Consider the following 27,813-nt stretch of genomic DNA (forward strand, 5'->3'; position numbering starts at 1 on the left):
TACTTTTTATTTTCACATGTTCAACTAGTGGAAACCACAAAATATTTAAATAAAGATTTCTTACATAAAATGAAAATGTTCGGTGAATCTGCACGTCAGATGCTAAAACCATGAAACGTGAAAACTTTAGGTCCTCAACTCCCATCTTCCTTGTAGATGTACAGACATTTGACATGTTGTAACTTTAAAGAATTGAATTATTAAATGATATATCTGCAACTCTTAAAAATTTAATATCATTCCTTTGTCATTTTCAGTTAATGTTTTCAAAGAAGTGTGACCTTTCCTAAGGATTCCATTTATTTCTACCAGTTACACTTTATTATACTATTCATATATTTTAAAAATTATACGATTAAGATATATTCTTATTAATTTTAAAAGAACACTTATGTAAATTGATTTTTTAAATAAATATGAATTACTTTGTTGAAACTAAAATCATTATAGTGTTTCTAAAATGGGATTAAAGAACAACATCACCACATAATAAGCTTTATTACATCAATTACATTGTAGTTTGCCTGTTTTATTTTTGTTTGACTTGTAATAATTATAGAACTTTCCTATATAGAATGTTACATATTGTTACTCTCACGGAAAAAATTTAATGTAGTTTGCCTCTGTCAAAGCATTGGTCCTCAAGAGGTTCACTAATAGATGTTGTAATATTTTTAAAGGTAATAGAAAGACTGCAAAGGCGGAAGCAGTTGTTTATGGCCATGGAAGTGGGAGGATAGAAGTAAATGGGGTCGACTACCTGCTCTACTTCTCAGTGATACAGGACAGGTGAGGTCTTTGTTTTGGTTTTGGTTTTCTGTTTTTAAAGAAATTGCGTTTTATAATACATCATGATCAGCTAAGGCTTATGATTTTCTCATATTTGCATGATTATTTCTCTTTACTAATAGAATATATCAGACTAGCTAGAGGGAAGCTGTGACTGTTTTTTATGCTGTTTTCCAGATTTTTAAAAAGCACCTCTAGAATTGCTCATTAATTGAGTCTTCCTCCTCTTTTCATCAGATCCTACTGGAAGTTGAGTGTCTCACACAGGTCTTAGGTTCTGAAATGCAGACTATCCCAGCCTCTCTTTCCTGGGTTTGGGGTGGGCATCCACAAAGCAACAACGAAAACCATCCTTGGCTGGCGCTTCCCATCATAAGTGTTAGAACAAGTCCACTTCATCACTTTGGATTTTTTCCTATTCAGAGGAAATTGTTTATATATTGAGCAAGCAAAGAAACCTGACATTTATTAATAAGAGCTCATCAGGCTTTGCTTAGTTCCCACGGCTAAATATGGCCATTTTGTTCTTTGAACTTTGTATCCCGTGGAGAAACAGACATTAATCACAAATAGATATTACAGCTCATATTCGCTAAATGTGCTCTTCTGAGGTCTCTTCATGAGTCACTATATAAGCCTCTTCTTGAGATGGTTATTATTTTTCCAGTAGTTCCTGTCATTATCCACAGGTCACAGCAGTTCTGCATGGTTCTTTCCTCTCTTCCTAACTCTTCTTGTGTTTCCTGTCATGGTGTTTAGGGTCAGAATGGTTAAAGCTCTTCTGATCCCAATGCTTATGTAAGGATAGAGGACCCTGCCGATGTAGTGTCAGCTTCTGGGTGGAATAATTACTTCAGAAAATGTGTGTTTATTTTATTTGTGTGTGTGCCTCTGTGTCAAGAAGTTGCCCACTCTAACTCTGTTTAGTAGGAATTAAACTAAACCTGCCATCATCCTCTCAGGGAAGCTGCCATCATCCTCTCAGGGAAGCGGATGGAGGAACCTCTTATTTCTCTTACCAAAAGAAAGATCCATAACTGCAGCGTCACGACTGCTGTGAGGAATGGCATTTGGTCGATAACCTGTCTCTTAATTTGTTTTCAGATATAACTCCTGATGATTTAATAGCAAGTCTCAGTTTTGGCTTTATCTCGCAATTAAATTGTATCCTTAGAACCGGTTCTTCAGTGTGCTTCCGCAGGCATTTGCTAAGGATTGTCTGTGTGCCCAGTCTTGTTCTGGGCACTGTGAAGATACCAGAGCTGTGTGAGATATGGTTTCTGTTGTCAAGAACCATCCTATCTGATTGGGAAGCCTAAGGCTAATCTTGGTGGAATGCTCACACAAACCATCCCATCATCTTTCAGTAGTTGTAGGGATTTGGGGGCAGCCATGTTCCCCAGGGACTGGCCTTTCCTCCTGCAGGAGCAGCTCAGGAGCTTGCAGATCAGCAGGGAGGTGACCACTGACCAATAGTAGGAAGACGGCTGCACCAGGGTCGGGTGATCTTGATTCTAGCTTTGTTTCCCAGCTGTGTGACCTCAGCCAAGATGCTTAAAGGTCTCCTCCCCAAATGGTAGGAAGAAGTTGAACTTAATAATCTCTGAGATGCTGCTCTGAAGGTCAGTTTGAACCACTGACTTTTCTTTCCAGGTCCTTTCTTTGCGCCGTTTTTTCACAAACATAACAAACAGGGCATTCGGAATGTCAACTGTGTTGCTTCCTCGCTTCATCAGAAATCTTGTGTTCGTTCACTGGCTGAGATAGCAGACATTTAGCACGACATGCCTGGTGCTGTGGGCACAGAGAGCAGTAGCCGTTCTGATTTGGAAAGGCCTTTGCTCTGTCACTCAGCCAATAAAGCAACTCTTAATTGGTCACCTGTACAAAAGAAATACATTCCTCACACAGCACTAACCGTGTAGTAGAGGAAACAGGTTAGCATTTTAAGCAATTTTAGAAAAATTAGAGTATGTGATTTTGTATATATACTTGGTTATGTGCTATAGAATTGTGCTGCAGGAGTGGCATTCAGAAAAGATAGAAACAAGGAAATTGTTTATTTTTTTTCAAAATAACTTTGATTATGTAACAGAGCAAAATAAAATTGATTCTCTTAGCTCAGGATTTCATCTGAGATCCCTGAGAGGAGAGAAGACGATTTGTGAAATATTTTCATGTGTGTAGCTCTTTTTGCATGTACTAGTTTGCGGTCCAGATTAATTAAAACTGATAGCCTTGTAATAATCGTTTTCAACTGTTTTCCTTTGGGTGTTGTTTTTTCTCTTTATAGACATAGCCTTGTGCTCCGTGTGCCCCAGCTTCCCGACTGTGCACCCTCTTCTTCCTCGGGGTTCTTTCTCACCTTGACCCCCCGACTCAAGTGCTCTCATAGAGCCTGAATTTTTTTTCTGAATTTTAGTCTGTTTCTTTATCTGTATAAGCATTTGTTAGGGAATCTTAAAGTTCTAGGAATTAAAACAGATAAATGTTTAAGCTCCCAAAAAAGCAGGTAAGCAGGGCTTCTCTTAGTAACATCATCACTCTTGTCACTCACCTGCGCGGCCATGTCAGGCAATCCAGGCCTGTGATGTGCAGATGGCAGTCCCATGGTTCCACCCTGACTTCGGTGTCCTTGCTGGAAATGGTGGGGTTTGATTTTCGGTCTCCAAATGTTCTTTAGCTCTTATAATATGGCCAGTACTTACAATACCGTTGACCCTTCAACAATGTGGAGGTTGGGGTGCTGAGCCCGGCACAGTGGAAAATCCGAGTGGAACCTTACAGTTGGCCCTTCGTTTATATGTTCCTCTGTATCTGAGGTTCTGCATCCGGGGATCCGACCACTGTGGATGGTTAGGTCTGTGGTATTTACTATTGAAAAAAATCCACACATAAGTGGGCCTGCACAGTTCAAACCGGTTGTTCAAAGGTAAACTGTAATACTATTTTTGTAACATTCCTATTTTTTATTTGCTTGCTTTGGAACGTTTGTTCAAAAAAACAATATATGTCATTTCATGGCTGTTTTCTGTTATAGGACTTGTTTCATTCCTATTGGAACAATATCCCTGTTGAAACCATATTGTTACAAATTCTGGTTAACTCCGCCCTTCGGGGTCTTGATGTGTCTATCCTCGTCAGCCTGGGCTTGCTCTGCTAGTGTGTAGTCCAGGGGTAACGCTGTACGTCCACCTCTCAGCGTCACTGTGTGACAGTAAGCTTTACTTGGGGTCCAGAAAGCTACAGTGTCAGACAAAACGAGCAAATGCAATATACTATATTCATCAACTTTTCTAAGTAAAAGTTCAGAAGAGATATCAAGGGAAAAGCAAACCCTTGTTTGTGAGCAAGAAGAAGGTCCAGGGCAGTCTGTCTGCTCCAGTCTCTGTCTGGCCCTGCCAGCACCGCATGGGCGCTCACTGGCCACAGAGGGAAGCGGGCCTGACTGTGCACGGTGTCACCTGGCAGGGCCCTGCATCTGAGGGACCTGCAGTCAGAGTGCGTGTCTCCGTGAAAAAATGTTGAGTGTGGTTTCAGTAACTTCAAAACTCATGGCGTCAGGATGAGCATAAACCTCATTTGGATACGTGATAGTGCACTTTACTTAGTGAACCCAAATGTCATTTGATAGTTGCTTGGAAAGGCCTGTTAATATTATATCTGATCATTGAATCCAGAGAGGTCGAATTCAGGGGATTAAAGGAGTTCGTCCAGCTTTCAGACTTCTTTACTAGGTTATTTTCAAGCCTCGCAGGGTTCTTACGAAATAAATGGGTCAGCAAGCAGTGAGGTGGGGTATGCTGTTGTACCCCAGGAAAAGAGGCTTGACCCTGCTTTCACAGAACATGTGAAGATCAGAAACGCCAATGTTTCTGTGTATAGTGTGGTTTTTTAAACATCCAGAATGTAGACAGCCTGTAAAGTCATGTATCTTTGCAGTAAACTTAACTCCACCTCTCCTGCTGTGCCGTAGAGAACAGCTGATGTTCCCTTTTCACTTCCTTGACCGGCTTGGAAAACACGACGTGACCTGCACGGTGTCGGGGGGCGGGCGGTCGGCGCAGGCTGGGGCCCTCCGCTTGGCGATGGCCAGAGCCTTGTGCAGCTTTGTCACCGAGGATGAGGTCGAGTGGATGCGACAAGGTATGCGTGCAGGTGGGGATGGGCGCATGGTGGCCCCCAGATCTTCCTTAAGTCTTTATCCATTTTGTTTTTAACAGAGTGGTGGTTTTTATTTTATCATAGAAATTTGTAATTTATTTGATTTAATAATGAAACACCTAAGGTGTTTCTTTCCAAAGTTACCGGAAATTCATTTTCATTGTGATATTAATTCGAATTTTTTCCCCTTTACTCGCTCTGCATGATTCTGTCACCTAGGCGTGAATTCAGGAGTCTCTGCGCAGGGTGAGAAGGAATTTGCAATTAACATGTTTGTTAGGGCCCTGTGTTTGCATTTGCAGTCGGTCAGGGCAGTTCTAGCCGAGGACTGTCTCCCCACCGTCTGTGAAGGAGGAAAGCGCCATGGGCACTGCCCACCGGCGGCATGGCTTCAGCAAGGCCCCCAGCGCCTCTGGGCCCAGGAGCCTCCCTGGGCAAGTGATGTGGCCTCTGCCCCCTGCCCTCCCACTGCGCCACTGGGGTTCTGATCTCTCACTGCAGATAGGGGCCCCCATGGCTTAGGCGAGTTAACTTTTTAAGCCTCTAAAAAATCTATTTGCTTAAAAACATTTCACTATTTTGTAGGATTCACATCTAGTCATTAAAATCATTTGATAGGACCTCACTTAAAATTCTGCTAGTTTGAGTTTCTGTGCATATTGAAAAGTAATAAACATTATTACTTATTTAAAATAGAATTTAGACAGGTCTTGTTTGCATTCTGTACAAAATGTTATTCTTTCGTTTCATACCCCTTAAGTACAAGTCATTGTAAGAGGTATGGGTATATGATAAACATTTGAATTTTGCCTTCGCCGTGTGGCCGTTAAAAGTACCCTAATAAAATACATAAGCCTCGCATACAATGAAGAGAAGTGCTAGTGTTGGAAGAGTGAAAAAGACAGTGGGAGGCTCCGGTCTGTTTACACCTTTATAAACACAGAGTGTTTTCTCGTCGCTGGTGTTCACATCTGTGGTCATTAGCAGCATCCCTCGGCTGGACGACTGCTGGGCGCGTCCAGCGGGGCTGTGTGCTGGAGTGGCTCGTTCACTGCCCAGACCTCCTAGTTACTCCTGATGACTGGGAGACCAGAAGCTGCCAGTCCACTCTGCTAGAACGAACCCTGTGCTGAGAACACAACCCTAAAACTTTTTTTTTAGATTCTGCAACAAAGTACCAAGGAATATTATGACACAAATTAGAAGAATATGTGTCTTTTCTTATACATTTCTTTTTCTTATATGTTTGATGAGTCATATATGATGTGTCCGTATATTCACAGGCACTGTGAATACTGTGTGGTGTCTGTATACTTCCACATACCTCTCCACCCAGGCAATTTTTCTTTTCTACCTCTCATCTCACACCTGTAATTGTAAGTGTGCTGGGCACGTTCTCGTGCAGTGAATGGTGACTGCCACACCAGAGCAGCTTTGTCTAAGCTGAACAAGCTTAAAAACCAAAATGGATTCATAGCTCTCATAGGATAAGAAAAGCAGATGCAAATAATGTACCGGTGTGTGTCTCAGAAATTGGGAAAATAACCTAGAAGAGTGACAGCAACCTGCTGTTGTGAGATGTGTCCACAGCTGGGAATGGGTTGTGGGCCTGGGCGCTTCCTCTGACAGCAGAAGCTGTCAGTTCACGCGGTTCATCTGCTTTCCTTCATCTTCCATGGTTCATAAAGGCATCTCTTTTTATGCTACAGCTGGACTGCTTACTGTTGACCCCCGTGTCAGAGAGCGGAAGAAGCCAGGCCAAGAGGGAGCCCGCAGAAAGTTCACCTGGAAGAAGCGCTGAGTGGTTTTGGTGGGAAAGGAGAGGGACGCTGTGCACCTGACACGCGGGGGACACGCAGGGGACAGTTACTGCCGCAGTGGAGCAGCACCATCAGATGTTTGAGTTGTGAGATGATTTATTTTAAAATGCAGTGTTGTAAAGGTTACCTTCTAAAAATAATTATTTAAAAATGTTTAGCTTTGTTCTGCTGCTTTACTTTTCTTTTCTGGCGGGGGGTGGGTGGGGTTAGTCCAAGCTTTGGTCTTTCTGTTGCTTTACTTTTAAAACTTTTTCAGAAGAGAGTTTTAGAAGCGTAACTCAGAATCTTGGCATATTCGACCAGAAAGGTGCACTCAGCAGAATCTAGTCAAGAGACCTCCTTTTGTAGACGGGAAGGTCCAGCCCTACAGTTCTGACCCACCAGAGCCACACTGCTAACTTAATGACAGGACGGACTCGGATTCACTCCTTCTGACTCTGTTGTCACAACATATTTTTCAAAACTGAGGGATGAGAGTGCTTGTTGAGAAGAATAAAGCCAGTGGAGCGTCTTTGTCAGGAGCTCAGCCCAGTCGCTGGTGAAGACAACAGGCCAGTCCCCGCCCCAGCCCCTGGCAGCCACGTTCCACTCCTGCTTCTGAGTTTGGCTCTTCTTCTCCTTCTCCTTCTCCTGTTCTATGTATAAGTGATACCACGCAATGTTTGTCTTTGTCTGTCTTATTTCATTAGCATAATACCCTCCAGGTTGGGTACAGACTTGAAGTTACAGGATGAATTAGTTCTGAGGATCTGGCTTTAGCGTGTCTTTGAAATCTTAAAATAGTTCCAGAGTTCTAAGTATGCACCACTTTTTTTGCGCTGCGTAGTTCCTTTGCTCTCCCAAGATGCTCAGCCGGGTCCCTCCCTATGATACTGAGAACCATGGGCATGAGGAGCATTTGGGGTTTTTTTTTTAAGGACAATAAGTCTGGCCTTTCTGTACAGCCCTGGATCTAGCGGGTGAAGCAGGCGCCATGGTGAGGGCCTGACCCAGTGGAGCCGGGGTCAAGGGTATTGGTCATGATCTTTATCTGGCTGGGAGGTGGGTACGTGAGTGTCCACTTACTTTACTATACCTTCAAAATGTGGCGCATGTGATTTTTATTATGAACCATCTCATGATAAAAGTGAATGAAAGACCACCATGAGTCAGGATGTGAGAGCTTGAGAACAGTCTCTGGGGCTCAGGTGTGACCTCGGGCAGCTGACCTCACACCTGGGCGGTCGCTGGTGAGTCAGGGAGCACAATAGCCCCTGTCCCAGGGTTAGAGGATTCAGTAAAGTCCACCAGAGCCACGGAACCCAGAGCAGGCGCTCTGTCAGTGTTGGTTGTGATTCTCGTCGAGAAATCTTTCCTTAACCTCTGTCACTTGGTTAAACACAAGTGCACAGGGGTCTTGGACAGGGGAAGGAGAGGGGATTGTGGGGTAAACAGGCAGTCTCCTTGAAAATGAATGACAGTTCACTGCCTTGACTCCTTAGGAAAAACAAACATGACGCTATAGATGGAGTCGCTGGGCGCTGTAAACACAAGGCTTCCACGTCTGTTAAGATGTCCAGGCTACACTCCACTCAGCAGCCCCACAGACATGGTTGCTCAGCCCTCACGTCACGGGAGGTGGCAACCAGCGAGGAGCTCTCAGTGTCTACAAGGGAGGGTCAGCAGATTGTGTTTGCTCAGATGAACGTCAAGCGCCTGTACCAGGAAGGCTGTGACCCATTCCCCCAAGTTAACAGTCAAGGAGCCATGAAAATCATCACCATCATCTCACAAAAATACTGCTACCTTCTTTGGTGACCAGCTTTGGGCTACAGAAATTTTTCTTCTTAATCTAAGCCTTTGGTTAAAACACAATAAACTGATTACTAAAAATTCAAAGTAATCTTTGAGCCCTAAGCTATAAAAACTACTGAGCTTCAATACTGAGCAAAATCTTGTCAAAGAATTTTTTTGTCATTTGTTAGAAGATATAAATTACATAGAAATGCAGAATGTGGAAAAAAATATTTTAAAAGAAGAATTCAGTCATATCACTGTATTACTTTGTTCAACACAGGCCGTTAGCTTTTTAAACTAAATAATAAAACTTACATATTTTAAAAAAGGAACCATAGGTAGAATTAAGTATTTCTTCAGAATCAGAGGACACTTAAAGGCCATGATTTATGGAGTGAAGGCCTGCTTTAACCATGTGCTTCCAAACATCTTGGGGCCTTGCTGCCTGGAAGAAGGCCCCTCCCAGGGTTAACCGGTCCCTGGAGACAGTAAACCACCTGCCTGCCACGTTCCTGTCCAGTCATTCCTGGTCTGTTGCCTCCTCATACCTGATCCTGACAAAACCTACATTTACACAGGGCCTCAGCCTTTCAGCCACTGTTCCTGTAGTACCAGAACAGAGGGTCACAGTCTAACCTTGCTGTTAGAAGTTTTTCTTATTCAGTTTTAATTCATCAAACATTTATTTACCAAGCTATAAATACCAACCAGACAAGTTCCTTCTAGGAAATTTTCTTTAAATGATGGGAGGATACCCCTATATTAAAGTGGTAAATTCCTGCTAACTTTTCATTAAATCACAGCTACTTTAGCTTTAACAAAAGTTAGGACCACTTTTGGATCTTCTATGAAAACTGTTCACGAGAACTCCAAATTTATTCCTTTTTCATTTTCCCAAGACTTGATTATACTTCTCCTAAAAAAGACTGAAACCTCCCCAGGGGAGCCAGCCTCACAGTGTGGGGTCTTTCTCTCTGAGTTGAGAATGAAAGATTCCCAGAACTCTCCTGATTGCATCTCCCTCCCTGTAAACCTCTCCGCCGAGGACACCATCATCACTGTTCCCTCTCGGGGTCCCCACCATTACATTGAATATTTCTTCCATAATTTCAGAGTATTGCCTTGCAATGAGGGAGGGATGGTGGAGAGGAGGCATGTTTCATGGAGGTGATGAGTAGATAAAGTGAAGGGAGCGGAGTCTGCACGTCAGTCGGTGGTTGTACGAGGACCTCTTGGTTGCAGGTTGCAAAAGCCCCAAACTTGGGCTGTCTTTACACTGAAAAGGGGGACTTGGGAGGCTGTCGGGGTGTCTGACCTGCTAGGTGGACCCCCTGCAGGAAGGGGGCCGAGTCCCAGGTCTCCAGGGGTGCTCAGCTCCCAATCCAGCATCTCCCTCGCTCCTTGGGGTTCTTCCGACAGACTAGGGAGCTGGGGCCACCTCGGACCGAGCACGGCTCCCACAGAAGCTGTGCTGCAGCGGGAGCAGGGGCAGTCCTAGCAGACAGCAGGTCCTGTCTCCGAAGGTGGGACCTGTACCCCAGAGTCCGGCCTGGGTTGCTGCAGGGCTGTACAAAGGGGTCCTGGCCGCAGCTGTCGGGGGTCCCTCGCCATTAAGGAACGTTGGCCTCCACCCCCCTCCACAGGCGCAGTCCTGCCTGTGTCCCCACCCCCACAGCCCCCCAGGTGGCCAGCCCCAGCCTGGTTGCCCCTCAACTGCCCGGTGCCCGCGAGCAGCCCAGCCGCTGTCCCCAGCACCCCTTCCTGCCCTCCCGTGCGCACAGCCTCAGCCTGAGCTCGGCATGCAGTGCGGGTCTGCGTGCATCTCCCCTGACCCCCCAGCACCCTGCTCACGGGAGACGTAGGGACCGACACGCCACCTTGGGGAAGGACGTCACTACCGAGCCCTCACCTGCACAAACGTTCAGGTAACCCGGGGGTGGCCTCTGCCTGCCCGTCTGCCCTGCGTGCGCGTCTGGATTCTTCAGCCCATGGCGTCCTTACTGGAGGCTCCTGGGCCGCGCGGGAAGGGGATTACAGAAAAACAGTCAACGGAGTTTTTGTCCTCAGAGCTTAGAGTTTGCGTCTCTAATTAGAGAAACACAACAAACACAGAGAAAACAATTAGAAGGCAATTAGGTCCTGCTGAGAAGCACTGACAGCGATAATGACGGAGCTGAGGACAGGGCCGCACCTGGCAGGTCGGCTAGGCGCCTCTGCGAGGCCTGGGGTGACGTGCTCAGGAGACCACTGCCCTCCACCACCACCCAGCTCGGCCCTCTGGTCTGAAAGATGGGGGCAGAATCCCTGTTTTCCGGGGCTCCGCAGACCGCTCAGAACTGGGGTGAGACACCTGGCAGCTTCTGAGGCAGCAGGTCCTGGTGAATGGCCATTACCAGCAATTTGACCAGAATAGTCAAAACTGCCTAGAGGAGGAAGTGGGCCCTGCCCGGCAGGCACGTTCAGAGATTGTGCCCCAGTTACTCTTGGCAGCTACCCCGCTGCAGATCCCCTGGGACCTTATCTTCCCGAGCAAAGGAGACAGGAAGGCAGTACCAACTGCGTTACCGTCTGAGCTGCGTTACCGTCTGAGCTGCGTTACCGTCTGAGCTGTGCCACCATCTGAGCTGTGCCTGGGGCATCCCTGCATCCCTAAGATGGGCTGGCCTCCACCGGCCTGGCTGGTATTCCCTCTTCTAGGGGCCCTCCTGACCTGGCTGCCCACAGGTGGTGACAAGGGCGTCAGTCAGCCAGCTGTAGCCTGACATGGGTGCAGGAGGCTTTCTCTAGAGACATCTCTGCACAGGAATAACTTCAAACCAGAGGTCCTTGTGCATGTGGTCAGCACTGGTTTTCTTTCAAGATGATGTGAATTAAAACTGTAAAAATTCTAATCCATGTTGGAGCAATGGAATCAGATGAAAGCAAAGGCCCCTCACCCTGGAAAGATGTCATACAGAAGAGTACCATCCAGTCATGCTGAGGGGTTCATGGTTCCCTGTACCCTGAAAGTCCATCCCTGGCCTGGAATTCTCCACAGCACCCCATTGAGAATGCCCATTCAGTTCATGATGATGATGGGACGAATTCAAAACTGTATGGCCAACTTATCTAATTTCTGGGTTTCTTGCTCCTACCTTTAAATCACTTGTTTAAAGAACATAGTGGACTTATTTTGGTCTTTATACGTGTGAGCTCCAGTATCATCGTGCGGGATGGGATGGGTGTTTCTAACTGCCTGCAAGGCATCGCCCTCTGAGGTCTCCCCTGCCGACCACCCGCCTGCCCTCCCTCTACTTCCGGCACCCCCACCCTCGCGTTGGGATCTGAGGGGGGGGCCAGCTCACCACTGCCGTCTTGTCGTCTTGTCCTTGTGTCCACACTCTGCCCATTGGAGGAGCCCACCCCCACCCCACCCTGCCAGTGTGTTGGGAGAAATCTTTTTGGATCTCAGAGGGTTTGCAGGGAGAATTTGGAAACCTACAGTAAGCCAACCAAACTCCAAAGCGGATCTTCATGTTAGGAACTTAGCTGTCCCCACAGAGTGGAACCCACTGGTGGGTCATGCCATAGGAGTTGAGATGTTCTGCTGGGCAGAGTGCATGACACAGGGCGGTTTGAGGGGTGGCAGACAAGAGTGGCTCGGAGGGAATGGGTGAGTATTGTACTTCTCACACACCTGGTGCATGGCTGATACTACTCATTTCATCATAGTACCAACTCTTTCAGAATATTCTAAAACAATTTTCTTAATTCTGAGCTCAGTAAATAGAGTAACAATAATTTGCTTGTGGATTAGGATATCTATTTCCTTTAAATTAGAAAAATTAAAAAGTTTTAATTGAATAGTTTATCATACTCTATACTTTTAATCTAATCAGGTGAGTGACTCCTAGCCTGAATGTTAAGGTGCTGCGGGCCGCCCGAAGGGGACGCTGCCTGCCTGCACCCTGGTTTTCACCCAGTGAGGTAAACCCTCGGGGCTGACCTCTAAGCCACAGAACTGTAAGGCAGCAAATCTATGCTGTTTTCCAGCCATTATGCTGTGGTGGTTGGTTACAGCAGCCACAGAAAACAGATACAGGTGTGAGCATATGTTGTCGGAGATGAGGCTGGTGCAGGAGCTCCGGTGCAGGAACTCCCGTGTCACGGGAGGCAGGGCTTCTGGAAGAGGTCTGTGCACTGAATCCCCAGTGCAGCTCAGGGGACGGCCTTCTGGACGTTTCTGTGGTCGGTGCCCGAGGGAAGGCTCGTGTGGGCAGTTTCACACTGTCCACTGGCTCTGCCAGTGACGGGTTTTCAGAAACAGATTCTGTGATGTGTAAGTTAAAACCAAAAAATGAAAGTTTCTTTCCCCACAGTTACTCTAGGAGGCCCTCTCCTGGATGGGTGGGCTGGGCGTGGCTACCTGGAGCTGGGCTGGATTCCAGGTGATGCCCTGTGAAGGGCCTCAGTAGCACTTCCCGCCCCCAGCCTAGCTCCCAGGTGCAAAGCGAGCTGACACCTTCCAGAGCGAAGGCATGGGGTCCCTCTCAGCCGGGGCTCCCTATGCTCTTCCATGTACCCAACAGATACTGTGCTGAGGAGGTTTCCAGAGCAGAAACAGAAGCTCACATGCCACCCAGAGGGGCATGGGGGGACAATAAAATGCCGTGTGGCTGGCCTTGTGCGTGGCAGAGGGCTCCCTGAAGCAGGGAAGAGGGGTTGGGACTCGCACAGCGAGGCTGAGGCACGGGGGCTCTGTTTAAGGGAGCCGTGAAGACAGCAAGGAGCAGGTATCAGACACCTGGGATGGGCGGGCCCAGGCAATGGGCTACTCTAATGCAAAAGCCCAGGAGCTGACAGGTGTGGCAGGACCAGAGAGACGGGGGAGTGGGAGACAGGTCAGAGAAGGTTGGGGTGACCTGTGGGGCCTTGGAGGGCTTTAAGGCCATGGTTCCCTTGGCGGCAGACAGGAGTCACTGCGTGTTCAGAGCAGAGGCCGGCGCACCCCGTCCGTGCAACCGATCGCCTGCGCATCCACCTGTCCACGTGTTTAGGGGGGACTCGGGGCTTGGGGTGGAGCAGGGAGTTCGGGCAGGAGGCTGTGCGCCAGGTCAGGCGACATAGCTAGTGGCTGGGGCCAGAGTGCGAGCAGCAGGGCTGGAGAGAGGGCTCTGACCCTGGGTTTTGAAAACTAAGTCCAATGTGAAGTCACTCATGATTTATGTAAAGTGTATGTTATCCCATCCTGTTACTGTAGCAAGATGACTGGTAACTGCCAGGTCGTTGCGATCAGTTGAACTGTACTGGCCCACTCCCGTGTGGAGGGGACATTTTGCAGGTTAATAATGAGGAGGTGAGAGGCAAGCAGATACGAAAGAATGGGATGTTTCATCAGTGTTCAAGACCGTGGTTCTCAGATGTGCACCAGAGTTGCCTGGTGGGCTTAAGACACATTCGTTCCCCCTCCCCACCCGCACCCGCCGAGTTTCTGCAGGAGGCCGAGAGCAGGCATTTCCAGCTAGTTTCAGGCAGTGAGGCAGCGGCTGGTCCAGGGACCACACGCGGGAAGTCCCGCTCCCGCTAAGAAGGAACAGCATCATCGCACGGCTCGAGTAAAGCGGAACTTGGGGCTCGTTCCATCCAGCTGTCGCCAACCAGAGGCTTCCCCAGGGAGGCCACACATGCATGCTGGACAGTGAGAGACCACAGGCACCAGGGGTCAGAGGCCGGACTCAGGATCCCAGTGCGGTGCAGACCTCCGACACCCGCCCCCCGTTTAACAGACAGGGACGCTGAGGCCCACGGAGGTGGCGTTTACCCTAATTGCTGGGTGAAAGGATTCCGAGTTTTTATTCCAACCTGCTAACGTGATCAGATACTGAGTAGCTCTCATTCCTGAATTGTGTTGAGACGTTCATTCATTTGAAGTGAAAAGGGCAAGTGATGACTATTTCTCTTCTATCAAAGAATATTCATGTATTATGTACCTGTTTTTGACTTATAAAATCTATTTGTGTCTAGATATCTTTAGGCAGTGAAATTATTGATAATTTTTTACTTCTTTTTTTATGTATGGTTTGAACTATTTAAAGGTCATTCATAACTTTTATGACAGAAAATAGGGATTTTCTCCGTGGAGTGTCCAGATGTCTAGCAATTAGTACCCTTGTTTCACCACAAGGTGGAGCAGTTTACAACCGAATAAGCTACTCAGTGCAGACGCGGCGAGGGGGGTGGGATTCCAGCTCTCTTCCCCGATTTCATCCAGGTGATGCCCCTTGAAAGCGTTAAGCATATTAACTATATTTTTAAATCCATCCATTGCAGATGAATCTATAAATTCTGATTTATTTGTCATATGCTTACATTTGAATTGATAATGATCTCACTCATTAAATTGATCCCATTTTTATTGTGTTAGTTTCAGGTGTGCAGCACGAGTCACTGTGTGCACACAGTCATGTGCAGATGTCGCATTTTTTATAAATTGAAGATTTATGGCAACCCTGCGTTGAGCAAGGCTGTCGGTGCCATTTTCCCAGAGCATTTCCTCTCTGTGTTTCTGTGTCACCTTTCGGTAATTCGTGCAATATTTCAGTCTTTTTCATTATTATTATATTTGTTAGGGTGATCTGTGACCAGTGCTCTTTGACGTTACTATATTGTAATTGTTTGGGGGGCCCACGAGTCACACCCATATAAGATGGGGACTTGATCCATGTGTGTGTGTTCTGACTGCTCCACCGACCAGCTGTTCCTCCCCCTCTCTCCCTCTCCTCAGGGCTCCCTATTCCCTGACACACAGTAGTCGTGAAGTTAGGCCAATTAATAACCATACAATGGCTTCTAGAGTTCAAGTAAAAGGAGGAGTCATGCATCTCTCACTTTAAATCAAAACTAGAAATGATTAAGCTTAATGAAGAAGGCATGTCAGAACGGAAGCCAAGGTGGGCTGAATGCTAGGGTTCTTGTGCCAAACAGCCAAGTTGTGGATGCAAAGGGAAAGTTCTTGAAGGAAATTAAAACTACTGCCCCAGTGAACACACACAGACAATAAGGAAGTAAAACAGCCCTATTGCTGATGTGGAGAAAGTTTTAGTGTCCAGATAGATTCTGACAGTCACAACAGTCCCTTAAACCAAAGCCTTATCCAGAGCAAGCCCCTAACTCTAATTCTGTGAAGGCTGACAGAGGTGAGGAAGCTGCAGAGGAGAAATTTGAAGCTGTCAGTGTTGGTTCCTGAAGTTTAAGGAAAGAAGCCACCTCCATAACATAAAAGTACAAGGTGGGGACTTCCCTGGCAGTCCAGTGGTTAAGATTCCATGCTCCCAATGTAGGGGGTATGGGTTCAATCCCTGGTGAGAGAAATAAGATCCCACATGCTGCGGGGTGAGGCCAAGAGATTAAAAAAAAAAAAAAGTGCAAGTGCTGATGTAGAAGCTGCAGCAAGTTTTCTGGAAGATCTAGCTAAGTAGTTAATAAAGGTGGCTACAGTAAACAAAAGATTTTAAGTGTAGATGAAACAGCCTTGTACTGGGAAAAGATGCCATTTAGGACTTCCACAGCTAAAGAAGAGAAGTTGGTGCCTGAATTCAAAGCTTCAAAGGACAGGCAGACTCTCTTGCTAGGAGCTGTTGCAGCTGGTGACCTTAAATTGAAGCCAGTGCTCACCTAGCATCTGAAAATCGTAGGGCCCATAAGAATGATGGTAAGTCTACTCCGCCTGTGCTCAGTAAGTGGAACAAGAAAGTCTGTAGAACCACACATCCGCTTACAACATGCATTGCTGGATATTTTAAGCTCACTGTTAAGAACTTCTGCTCAGAAAAAGAAGATTCCTTTCAAAATATTACTGCTCGTTGACGGTGCACCTGGTCACCCCAGAGCTCTGATGGAGACAGACAATTAAATTAATGTTGTTTTCATGCCTGCTCACACAACATCCACTGTGCAGCCCATGACGTTACTCAAGGAGTAGTTTCAACTTTCGCGTCTTAGTACTTAAGAAACACATTTGGTAAGGCTGTAGCTGCCACAGATAGTAATTCTTCTGATGGATCTGGGCAAAGTCAATTGAAAACCTTTTGGAAAGGATTCATCACTCTAGATGCCATTAAGAACATTCCTAATTCATGGGAAGAGGTCAAAATATCAACATTAACAGGAGTTTGGAAGAAGTTGATTCCAACCTTCCTGGAAGACTTTGAGGGGTTCAAGACCTCAGTGGAGGAAGTAACTCCAGATGTGGTGGAAACAGAAAGAGAACTAGAATTGGAAGTGGAGCCTGAAGATGTGGCTGAATTGCTGCCATCTCATGAGAAAACTTAAAGGAGGAGGATTTGCTTCTTACGGGTGAGTGAAGAAAGTGGTTTCCTGAGTTGGAATTACTCCTGATGGAGATGCTGTGAAGATCGTTGACTTCCCTAGTGGTGCAGTGGTTAAGAATCCGCCTGCCAATGCAGGGGACAGGGGTTTGATCCCCGGTCCGGGAAGATCCCACATGCTGCAGAGCAGCTAAGCGCATGTGCCACAACTACTGAGCTTCCGCTCTATGAGCCCACATGCCACAACTGCTGAGCCCACGTGCCTAAAGCCTATGCTCCGCAACAAGAAAAGCCACCGCACTGAGAAGCCCGTGCACTGCAATGAAGAGTAGCCCCCGCTCACCACAACTAGAGAAAGCCTGTGCGCAGCAATGAAGACCCAACACAGCCAATAAATAAATAAATAAATAATAAATAAGGTCTTAAAAAGGGGAAAAAAAAGATTGCTGAAATGACAACAAAGGATTTAGAATATTCCTTAAACTTAGTGGATGATGCGGCAGCAGGGTTTGAGAGGATTGACTCCCATGTTGAAAGAAGCTCTACTGTGGGGAAAACGCAATCAAACAGCATTGAAGGCTACAGAGAAATCATTCATGAAAGGAAGAGTAAGTTGATGTGGCAGAGTTCACTGGTGCCACCCCCAGCCTTCAGCAGCACCACCCTGATCAGTCAGCACCCACCAACAGGATCCTCCACCAGCAGAAAGATCAGGCTCAGTAAAGGCTGGGGTGATGGTTAGCACTTTTTAGCAATAAAGTATTTTTAAGTTAAGGTATGTACATTGTTTAGACATAATGCTACACTTAATATACTCACATATAGCATAAACATAGCTTTTATATGCACTGGAAAATCAAGAATTTTGTGTGACTGGCTTTGTCACGATATTCGCTGCACTGCAGTAGTCTGGAACCGAACCCACAATATCTCCGAGGTTTGCCTGTATATTGCAGAATGATCACCATAATAAGCTTAGTTCGCAGCTGTCGCCGTACATAGTTACAAAAAAATTATTTTTCCTGTGACGAGGCTAAATCGAGTCCCCTTATGAGAGGTTGGATTGCTGGAAAAGACCAGACGCCGCAGACGTAGGACTCCAGCGAAGGAAGGTTCCTGCAAACGGCAGGCCGGACTCCCCTGCTTCCTCCTCCAGCTGCCGCTCCTCCAGCCGCCGTCCTCAGGATCGACTGCCTCCCTTTTGAGGTCGAGTTGCTATTTCAAAACGTACATTTACATTTAATAAACTTTCTAAATGCTGGTTTACAAAAAAGGAGAAAAGTAGAGAGAATTTAACTCAAAGTAGTGGAAGACAGATATTAAGAGACTGAGACACAAAACCAGTGCATTCAGGATGGTGGTCCGTCTTGAGACCCGGGTGCGAGGGGTGGGAGTGGATGAGAGCGTGTGGGTGGCCCCCAGGGACCTGCCCCATGGCACGAGAGATGTATGAGCCATATGCTGGCCACAGGTTTGGCCAGGACGGCCCACTCTCCCCTTCCCTGCCTAATGAGTTTAGCCAGCTTGTTTTCTCTCCACAGCATCCAGGTACGCTGTGGCCTGCGGGGTGACCCAGGCTGTAGCAGGGGACAGGACAGCCCTGCCCGTAAACACCCAGCCTCCACGTTGAGTGCGAGGGTTCTCCATCCATATCATTAAACTTCGTCTTCTTAGACCTCCATACTGTCAGAGGGTAGAGGGGAAATAGTCAGCTATGTTCTCTTTTCTTTTTTTTTTTTTTATTATTTTTTTTGGGGGGTACACCAGGTTCAATCATCTGTTTTTATACACATATCCCCGTATTCCCTCCCTTCCTTGACTCCCCCCACCTCGAGTCCCCCCCACCCTCCCCGCCCCAGTCCTCTAAGGACACCCTTTGTTATACAACAACTTCCCACTGACTATTTTACAGCTGGTAGTATATATATGTCTGTGCTACTCTCTCGCTTCGTCTCAGTTTCCCCTTCACCCCCCGCCCCCTCCCATACCTCGAGTTCTCCAGTCCATTCTCTGTATCTGCATCCTTGTTCTTGTCACTGAGTTCATCAGTACCATTTTTAGATTCCGTATATGTGAGTTAGCATACAATATATGTTCTCTTTTCAATAGGCTGATCACTGATAAGATACAAGACTGCTTCTCTGTTGTTCTAACCAGTGCTGTGGCATTCAGATTCAAAGTGAGTTTGACCAAATGCTGAAAGAAAGAAACCCACCGGTAATCTTAGCCTCATCCACAACCAACAGCTAGCAGCATTTATAGGAATTCTGTTATATGTATTTTTACATGAAAGCATATTTTACATCGTTGTAATTAGAGCCTGCATGCAGTTTTCAACCTGATCTGCATTTACTGTCATAACCACTTTGAGCTCCATAATTATCATTTTAATGACCTCGGAATATTCCATCCATCGAGCATATGTTTCCTAATTTACTTAACTCGTTTCCATACTGTTAGCCACATGTGCTTGTAAAAAATAAAACTGTAAATAATGTGCCACGAGCACACGTGCATGTCTGCTCATCCTTTCATTTGTCCTTAGGGTCAATTCTCAGAACGAACTTTATCGATTCAGTGGCACAGATTGTGACTTCATAACGGTTGCCAGTGACTCCCCAGAGCCTCTGCGGTTTCAGGGGGTCTGTGTGCCAGCCCCAAGGCCAAGATCCGCACTGAGCACTTCCCTTTTCAAAGGCTCTGGCTTTCCCAGGGTCTCTGCTGGTGGACACCCAGCCATTCCTACTGTTCCACTCTGTTCTCACGTGTCCCTCTGCCGGGGGTGAGTCTTGTCTGGCCACCCCATCCTCCCAGGCCTGGGATGACTGCACACTTCCTTTTCTTGGTGGGGATGTGCACCCCTGTCCCCAGCAGCCCACCCCCACCCCCACCCTGTCAGGCCCCAGGCGGTCCTATCGGCCGATTAGGTCCTTCCAGGGTTGCCAGTAATGTTACCTGCAGAGGTCAGGTTATCTTTCAGGCCTCTTTTATTTGGTCTCTGTGAGGCACTGCACCCCATCCTTCTGGAAACTTTCTCTCACCTTGGATTCCACGTCCTCCTACTCTTCTGATGCTTCTCTGTAAGTGTCTGCTGTCTCTTCCTTGTCATCCCAGCTCCTAACCATTGGCATCCCCGGAATAGGGCCATATGGCTCGTGGGGCAACGCAATGGGGCCTCACCCTCTCTCTCCATGCTGTAGTGTTGGTTCTAAAATTCACAAACCCCACTGTGCCCTCTACCTGGCTTTGTGGGTCCCCAGTCCCTGGGTTTCAGTCTCTCTTTTTCATTCTACACATGACCCCTGAACAAGCCCCGCTGCTTCCAAGATTCTAACCCTCCCCATGCTAACAGCTGCCCAGTCTGTGCCTCCAACAAGGTCTTTCCTTTGAGTTTGACTCTAACCTAACTACCTCTCTCTGAACGTCCTGTAACATCTCAGGTTCAGGGACGTCCTTGGTGGTCCAGTGGTTAAGACTTCACCTTCCAGTGCAGGGGGTGAGGGTTCAATCCCTGGTTGGGGAGCTAAGGTTGCACATGCCTTGCAGCCAAAAAACCAAAACATAAAACAGAAGCAATATTGTAACAAATTCAGTAAAGGACACCATTTTAAAAAAAATGGTCCACATCAAAAAATCTTAAAAAAAAAAAAAAAATCTCAGGTTCAGCAGGTACTGGATAGAATCATTGTCCCCCCGCCCACATCCTCCCTGCGGGTTTACCCATGTTCTCTTAGTGATGGCACCTCTCTCCAGTATGCGATCAAGTTCAAAAGCTGTCCACTACTTCAGCCCCCTTCCCCTTCCTCACATCCATGGTCACTCACTCATGGGGAGTTTGTCCATCCCACCCCTGAGGCTCTCAGACCTCTGCCCTCATGACCAGCCGTCTCTGCTGCCTGAGTTCACAGCCCTTGTCAGCTCCCACCTGGATAATTCCAAACTCCCTGCAAATGGCCCCGTCCTGCAGCCCGCCCCTCCCCACACATCCTGAGCAGTGCTGTGGTCGGTGTGAGTGGGCGGGCTTTCTGGGTTCAGTTACAGACTCTCTCCTGCTATCTGCCCAACTTTGGGCAGATTTTTCAACTTCTCTCCATTTGCCCACATGTTCGGTAGACACAGCACCTTCCTCGCAGGAGTAGGTGTGAGGATGGGATGAGGGTTAGTGAGTGAATGCACATCCAGTACCTGGGACAGTTCCTGGTGCATAGAAGGCGCCCGTTAAATGTCACTTGCTGTCATCATCGTCATGATGCACCACCAGGGAGATCTTTCCAAAGGAAAACTCTGGTCCAACCAGTATCCTACCCAGAACCCTTCAGTTCAGATTCAGTACACCCACGTTCACAGCAGCGCTATTCACAGTAGCCAGAAGGTGGTCACAACCCGTGTCCATCAACAGACGAATGGATAAACAAAATGCCATCCATACGTACAATGGAGTACTATCCAGCCTTAAAAAGAAAGGAAATTCTGACACCTGCTACAGCATGTGAGCCTGATGGACGTTACGCTCGGTAAAATATGCCTGTCACAGAAAGACAAATGCTCTGTGGTTCCACTATGAGTCCCTGGCATCATCAGATCCATAGAGACGAAAAGTAGATGGTGGGCGCCAGGGACTGGGGAGCGGGTGGGGAGGGAGTCCTTAACGGACCGAGTTTCAGTTTGGGAAGATGAGGAAGTTCTGGAGATGATGGTGGGGATGGTTGCACAACAACATTCATGTCCTCCGTGCCACTCAGCTGTATACGTAAAAATGGTCAAAAGGATGAAATTGTATGTAATTTGTACCATAGTAAAAATAAATCCGTAAAAGCTGTCAGTGTCTCCCCGTTGCCTGCAGGGTTGTAGCATCACAGTGTGCTCTCCAGCTCTTGAGTCCCCGTTCCAGCTCCTCTGCTCTGGCCTCGTCACCTCCCTCTGCCTGAGCTTGGGCCATGAGCTCACAGCATGCCCAGCCTCTGCTGGGAGCCCCGGCATCTTCACTCACGCCCACCTCCTGTACTTCTGGTCTTGCCGTCGACTTTCACTTGGACAAATCACCACACAGACTTGTCGAATATTAGGAATTACTCTAGTTGAACTCTCTCATGGGGAAACAGGTCCTCAATGAACCTGAGAACACACAACAAGTTGTGGTGCAGCCAAAATTAGAACACAGGTTTCCTGCCTCCCATCTCTGCGCTTCTGATATTACACTTTGGCAACAATGGTGTTCATGAAAAAGCAGGACCTGAGTTGGGATTGAGGCCAGATGCTGCCATGCAGAGGCCAGAGAGGCCCTGAGAACCATGGAGCCCCCAAGTCCAGGCAGATCCCATTTGTATCTTATGGCCTTATTTGTTCATTCAATCATTTGTATATCCATCCCTCCCTCCCTCCATCCTTGCATTCATCCATTCCTCCTTCCCTCCATCCATCCCTCCATCCATTCCTACATCCATCCCTCCATCCATGCACCCATCCCTCCCTCCCTCCCTCCATCCATCCATTCTTTCTGGGAGGCAGCCTGGCTAAGGGTCCAGGTCTGAACTGCTTAGTCTGCGTCCTGCCTCTGCCACCTATTTGTGTGATCTGAGCAGGTTATTTGCCTCCCAGGACCTCATGTTCCTTATCTGTAAAATGAGATAACCATACTACTTGCTTCATAGGGTGGTTATAAGGAATACATTAATCAACGTGTAAATGCTTAGAAGGATACCTGACATACAGTAAGTGATATGTCTTCAATTCAGCACTAAATTGAGGGAGAAATAGCTCTAATTCTGGAAGAAGTAATGCGCAGGGTGGCCCTTGGAGACCCTTCTCCTACCATCATTGGCATTGTGAGCAGTGGTGATGAAAGTGTGGGGTAGAGAGGTCCAGGCTTCATGCAGTGGAGGAGTTTGGGGTTACAGGAGGTGTTAGCTCTTCATGTGTCTCTGAGCTTGAAATTAACTAAGACAAATGTAAGATTTCAAACAATATATTGCTGTTATGCAAATAAGATAGCAAAGTTTGTTTAGAAACATTAGCATAAGTAAAATGTAAAGTTTATGGGTTTTTCTAATGAGAAAGGCAAGAAGTAAAGCGGAGCGGTAATTTCTGACGATTCATCTATATGATAAGAGCCAGGAGGATGCTGTCAAGGAGGAAGCAAGCGGCTCTTGGCGGGTCTGGCAGCGCCTCCGCATTTAAAGCGGAGGGATTTCTCTCTACTTCTATGTCTCAAAAGTCATTTCAGGGGTTAGAAAGTCTTGGAATATTAATAATTTAAATGGAAAACTTCCTCTTTTAACATACAAGAACTCCTGATTATCCACTGATTTGCATCAACTGCGAAACAGGAAAGAATTTCGTAAAAGGCATTTTTAAGCTACTGACTTTACTTTGTTCAGTGGCGGGCGGTGGCGGTGGTGGGGGGGATGTTTTTGCACACACCGATAAATATGGCTAATTCTTAATTGTTCTCTGACTTAAAATATATTTACTCCAGTTTGAGATCATAAAACTGCTATGAGCATCTGTGTACATGTTTTTGTGTGAACCCAAGTCTTCATTTCTCTAGGCAGAGGCCCAAGCGTGCAGGTCACGTGCTCTTTGCCTCTTTGATTTTATAAGAAACTGCTGAACTGTTTGCCAGGGTGGCAGAACCACTTTACATTCCCTCCAGCCATGCGTCTCTGCATCCTTGACAGCATCTGATACGTCACCATTTTTCATTTTGCCCATTCTGATGCGTGTGTAATGTTATCTCAGTGTGGATTTATTTTATTATTATTTTTTTAACTTTTCTTTCTTTTCTTTCTTTCTTTTTCTTTTTTTTTTTTTTTTCCCTTTTTTTTGGCTGCATTGGGATCTTTGCTGAGGCAGGCAGGATCTTTCCTTGTGGCTCACAGGCTCCTCTCTCGTTATGGCATAGGGGTTTTCTCTTCTCTAGTTGTGGTGCACAGGGTCCAGGGCACGTGGGCTCTGTTATTGTGGCATGCGGGTTCCAGAGAGTGTGGGCTCTGTAGTTTGCAGCACGCAGGCCCTGTCATTAAGGCGTGCAAGCTCAGTAGTTGTGGCGCGTGGGCTTCATTGCCCCGTGGCATGTGGAATGTTAGTTGCCTGACCACAGGTGGAACCCGCGTCCCCTACATTGCAAGGCGGATTCATTATTGCTGGACCACCAGGGAAGTGCCTCAGTGTGGATTTAATTTGCACTTACCTGTTAGCAAACAATGGTGACCATCTTTCCATGTGCTTATTTGCCATCTGTACCCTCTTCTGTGAAGACAAGTCCTCTCTCCATTCACGTCTTTGCCCATTTTCCAACTGGATTGTTTGCTTTTCACTGTTGAGTGTTAAGAGTTCTTTATACATACAACTTGCAAGCCCTTTATCAGATATGTGGTTTGTTAACATTTTCTCACACTTGGCCTCTTGTCTTTTCATCCTCTTAAAAGGATCTTTCACTAAGCAAAGGTTTTTCATTTCAAGGAGGTTGTTTTCCTTTTATGGACCCTGCTTTTAGAGTCAAGTCTAAGAACTCTTCTCCAAGCCCTAGATCCCAAAGACTTTCTTTTCTCCCTAAATGTTTTATAGTTTTACATTTTTTATATTTATGTTGTTTTTAAGTCTGTGATTCATTTTGAAATAATTTTCGTTGAATAAGGTGTGGTGTTGGTTCGCGAGTATTGGAGGTTTTGCCTGGGGGTATCCAGTTGCTCCAGCACCATTTGTTGAAAAGACTATCTTCCTCTGTTGAATTGCTTTGGTACCTTGTCAAAAATAGTTTCACCTTTTGATAATATATCCACAGCAGTGTTTGTTTCTGAGGAGGAATGTGAGGTTAGATGAATCAAATAGTGTATATTTTCCTTCTGTTTTCTCCTCTTTATCAACACAGAGTTTCCTGTGAGATGCTGGGATGGCAGTGGAGGTAGTTTATGTACTAGAGGAGCCTATTGTGTCACAGGTCAGGCCTGTTCCATTACAATTTTAACAAACCTGAAGCTAACACTTCCATATGCATGCTGAGCCCTCCCAGGCAGTCACCCGGGACCATTTCTCACACCCGGACCCCTTCTGTGCATTTCCTGCCAGAGCCAGGATACCTGAAGAAAACCAGTCTTACCACTGGCAGGGGAGAGGAGAACCAACCATGTGCAGAGGGCTCAGGTGAAGGCTGAAGGTGTCCTCTGGATGTGGCGCAAAGGAGGTCATTGGTGACCTTGGTAAAGCAGGTGCAGTGGGGTGGTGGGAAGAGAACCCACAGTGCAATGGGTGAGGATGTGGGTGGGGGCCAGGCAGTGAGAACAAGAGGAGGGTATAGCTGAAGGAGGGCATGGGTCCTGGAGGTTTGGTTTTGTTCTGAGATAAGGAGGCTTGAGTGTGTTTAAATTCTAATGGAATGAGGAAGGGAGTGAAGTTGTGGGGGAAGCAGAGATGGGAGCGAAGATGGGGGGGATACAAAGATGGGGGAAAGTGATGTTGGGGGGAAGTGAAGATGGGGGAGCAAGCGAAGATGGAGAGGAAGCGAAGATGGGGAGGAAGTGAAGATGGGGGAGGGAGCAAAACTGGGGGGAAGTGAAGAAGCGGGGAAGAGAAGATGGGGGAGCAAACATGGGGGGAGACAGTGAAGATGGGGGGAAGTGAAGGTGGGGGGGGAGTGAAGATGTTAGGGAAGGAGGTGAAAGTGGGGGAGAGAAGCCCTGGATGCCAGGGAAGCCAGGACAGAGGAAGAAATAACCCAACAGGAGAAAGTTCCCTCCTACCATTGAAACAGGAGGGAACCAAGAGCACGATGGCGTAGATGGCAGGTCATAGGTGCATTTGATGGTGGAAAGTTGTGTAAACTAGTGGCTCTTTCCAGGATGGAAAATATGTGGGGCCTTTGAGTCTGTGTGTGTTTTTCTCGGTGATTGAGGGGTGACACTGGTATGTATTGCACAGAGGCCAGGATGCCAGGTGACCTGCAGTCCTGGGACAGGGATTCAGCTTTTCAGAAAATGACCCACCGGAAGCAGTGCTTGCCAACATGGCCCCCGCTCACAGGCGTGAGCATGGCCACACCCAACCCTGATTTCTAAATACTGTTTTGTACTAAAAAGGAACCAGGGCTTGTTGGAGAAGTGTCTGCTTTGTCCCAGGCAGGGAATGTACGAGGCAACCTTGGGTGTCTTTGCACCAGTGTCTTATACAGTCATCCATCCACTCACAATATGGCCGAGTGGTCCCAGCCTGGGTTTTTACCCAAGAGAAATGAAAACTATGTCCACACAAAGACGTGTATGTGGGCAAATTGTGTAGGAACTCTACTCTCACGAGCCCCGTACTGGGAAGAACCCCAAATGCCCATCAGCATGTGAACAGATATACAAGTTGTGGTCTAGCCTGCAGGGCCATGCTACCCAGAAATAACAGAGGCTCAACCACAGACACACCCAGCAACATGGATAAACCCCAGACACATTATACTAAGTGAAAAACTAGCAGACATGAAAGAACATACGCTGTCTGACTCCATTTATATGAAATTCAAGAAAGCTGAACCGATGGATGGGGATGCTGGGGAGGAGAGCTGACTGAAAGAGCAGGAGAAACCTTTGCGGGAAGACAGAGATTCATTCGGGGTGAGAGTGGTGGTGGTCACACAGGTATGCACCTTTGTGAAACTTCCTGCCCTCCACAGTTACCAGGGGTGCATTTTATTTTCTGTAAATAGTATTGCAGTGAAGTTGAGTTTTAAAGACTAAAGTGGGGTGAGGATCCCAAGGACACAGAAGCCATGTTGATGGGCTCCCTCTGGTCTAGTCGGGACAATCTAAGCATCCAAAAGAACAATGACTATAAAATAAGGAATAAATAAAAATCTAGGGGCCATAAGGAGAGAGAGGGGGAAGGTTGTCTGTATCTGGGGACCCTTAAGCAGGAGGTACACACATAAAGAAAAGCAAGCGAAGGACTATTGGTGAAGTCAGGGTGGGTGGGGGAGCCAGCCCAGTATGGGCTTTGGGTGCTGATAAAATTCTCTTTCTTGGTCTTGGTAGTGATTACACCCAGTGTTCCCTCAGAATTATCCATTCAACCGCACATGTCTATGTGGATGTTGTATCTTATGATAAGAAGTGCCCCTTCCGTGTTCAGAGAAGCAGCAAAAATCCAAGTTGCCCACGTATAAATGCTATTTCAATCCACTGATTCCATTTCGCTAATCAAAGAGCCTATTGTATTTGACAAGGTGACACGCCTATGTAATTTAAAATAGAACTAATTCTTACATAAATGTTATCGAGAAAACCATTTTTGAAAATGCAGATAGGGCTTCTTAGATAAGCCAAGATTCTCAGAAGAGAAACAGCTTTCTAATAACTTCTCTCCCCTCAACTTAGAAGGATTTGAAATTCCTCAAGCTAGAAAATGTCTACTCTTTTCTCAAAATGGAAAGAGGACGCGAATTACAGAATCTCCTTCATTTGAATTAACATCCAGCTAACTTAGGGTCTTAAGTGGGTGGCTTTCTCAGGCTTCCTCTGAAAATATTGTCATCAAACAAAATTTGATTTTCTTAAAAAGGGATTTGATTAGGACCTTGGGAGAACTGATTAGAAGCTAGTGTTTTCCGAGGGTCAGGTCCAGGGCTCGGGGCTCGTTGGCGGCGGCTGTTTTGGCCTCGGTCCCCTCTCTGTGTTGTTCTGTGCTGCCCCCATCGTTACATTGATAACAAAAGGCTGGATGATCAAAATGGAAAGTCACAGGCAGATTCCATCTCTCCCAACTCAATCTTGGGTGAAAACCTTTTCATCTTCGGAGGTTTGGTGTTTTTTTTCCTTCATTTTAACACATTTATTCCGATTTGCCCAGAACAATATTTTGGTCTCAGACAACTCTTATTTATTCATTCCCATGGATGAAAGCAGAAGCCTGAATAATGCAAAATGATATAAATTCAGAAACTCTTTATATTTGACTTTCAAATGTGGGCTTGTACTTAC

General features: G+C 46.7%; 1 protein-coding gene across 2 annotated transcripts in view; it reads left to right on the forward strand.

Moving 5' to 3' along the window:
• Positions 1–8,847, forward strand: part of MRPS9 (mitochondrial ribosomal protein S9) — a 48,812-nt gene extending 39,965 nt beyond the window's left edge. The window contains exons 9-12 of one of the 2 annotated variants that reach the window (XR_009054780.1): positions 681–789; positions 4,766–4,935; positions 6,663–6,859; positions 8,255–8,847. Coding sequence is in view for 1 of the 2 variants with exons in the window: in XM_057742631.1 (XP_057598614.1) it covers positions 681–789; positions 4,766–4,935; positions 6,663–6,754 (371 nt within the window). In the remaining variant the exon portion in view is untranslated. Of the gene's footprint in view, positions 1–680; positions 790–4,765; positions 4,936–6,662; positions 7,437–8,254 lie in introns of those variants that run through there. The other variant, XM_057742631.1, reaches the window with a different exon arrangement.
• The last annotated feature ends 18,966 nt before the right edge of the window (positions 8,848–27,813 follow it).

Source organism: Hippopotamus amphibius, chromosome 7, assembly GCF_030028045.1.
Source record: "Hippopotamus amphibius kiboko isolate mHipAmp2 chromosome 7, mHipAmp2.hap2, whole genome shotgun sequence".
Lineage (NCBI taxonomy): Eukaryota > Metazoa > Chordata > Mammalia > Artiodactyla > Hippopotamidae > Hippopotamus > Hippopotamus amphibius.